Source organism: Neopelma chrysocephalum, unplaced genomic scaffold (genome assembly GCF_003984885.1).
Source record: "Neopelma chrysocephalum unplaced genomic scaffold, ASM398488v2 Primary Assembly neopelma1_90157, whole genome shotgun sequence".
Taxonomy (NCBI): Eukaryota; Metazoa; Chordata; class Aves; order Passeriformes; family Pipridae; genus Neopelma; species Neopelma chrysocephalum.
The window spans coordinates 1-264 of record NW_020919020.1 but is presented as its reverse complement, the minus strand read 5'-3'; the positions used below and the strand labels follow the sequence as shown (position 1 = coordinate 264).

Here is a 264-nt window from a genome sequence, read left to right as displayed (position 1 = left end):
TGTTCCCATTCCCTGGCTGTGTTTCCAGCTGTTCCCATCCCTTTCTGTGTTTCCAGCTGTTCCCACCCCCGGTTGTTCCCATTCCCTGGCTGTCCCAGACCTGGCAGACGAAGGGGAACATCCCGGGCCCGATGTGGTATCCGTCCAATCCCAGCGGGAACACGGCGGCGAGCGCCAGGGTGCAGCCCACGGCCGTCATGTTGTTCAGGTAGGGCTGGGAATTCTGGATGTACCTGCAGGAAAAGGGCCGGGACATTCCACTGG

At 61.0% G+C, this 264-nt stretch overlaps 1 protein-coding gene across 1 annotated transcript in view; it reads right to left on the bottom strand.

The window, feature by feature from the left end:
* The window catches only part of LOC113979876 (gamma-aminobutyric acid type B receptor subunit 1-like), a gene marked incomplete at its 3' end in the record, with an annotated part of 901 nt that extends 702 nt beyond the window's left edge, over positions 1-199 (bottom strand). The window contains exon 1 of the mRNA XM_027707151.1: positions 101-199. Coding sequence (XP_027562952.1) covers positions 101-199 — 99 coding nt within the window. The remainder of the gene's footprint in view (positions 1-100) is intronic.
* Between the last annotated feature and the right edge of the window lie 65 nt (positions 200-264).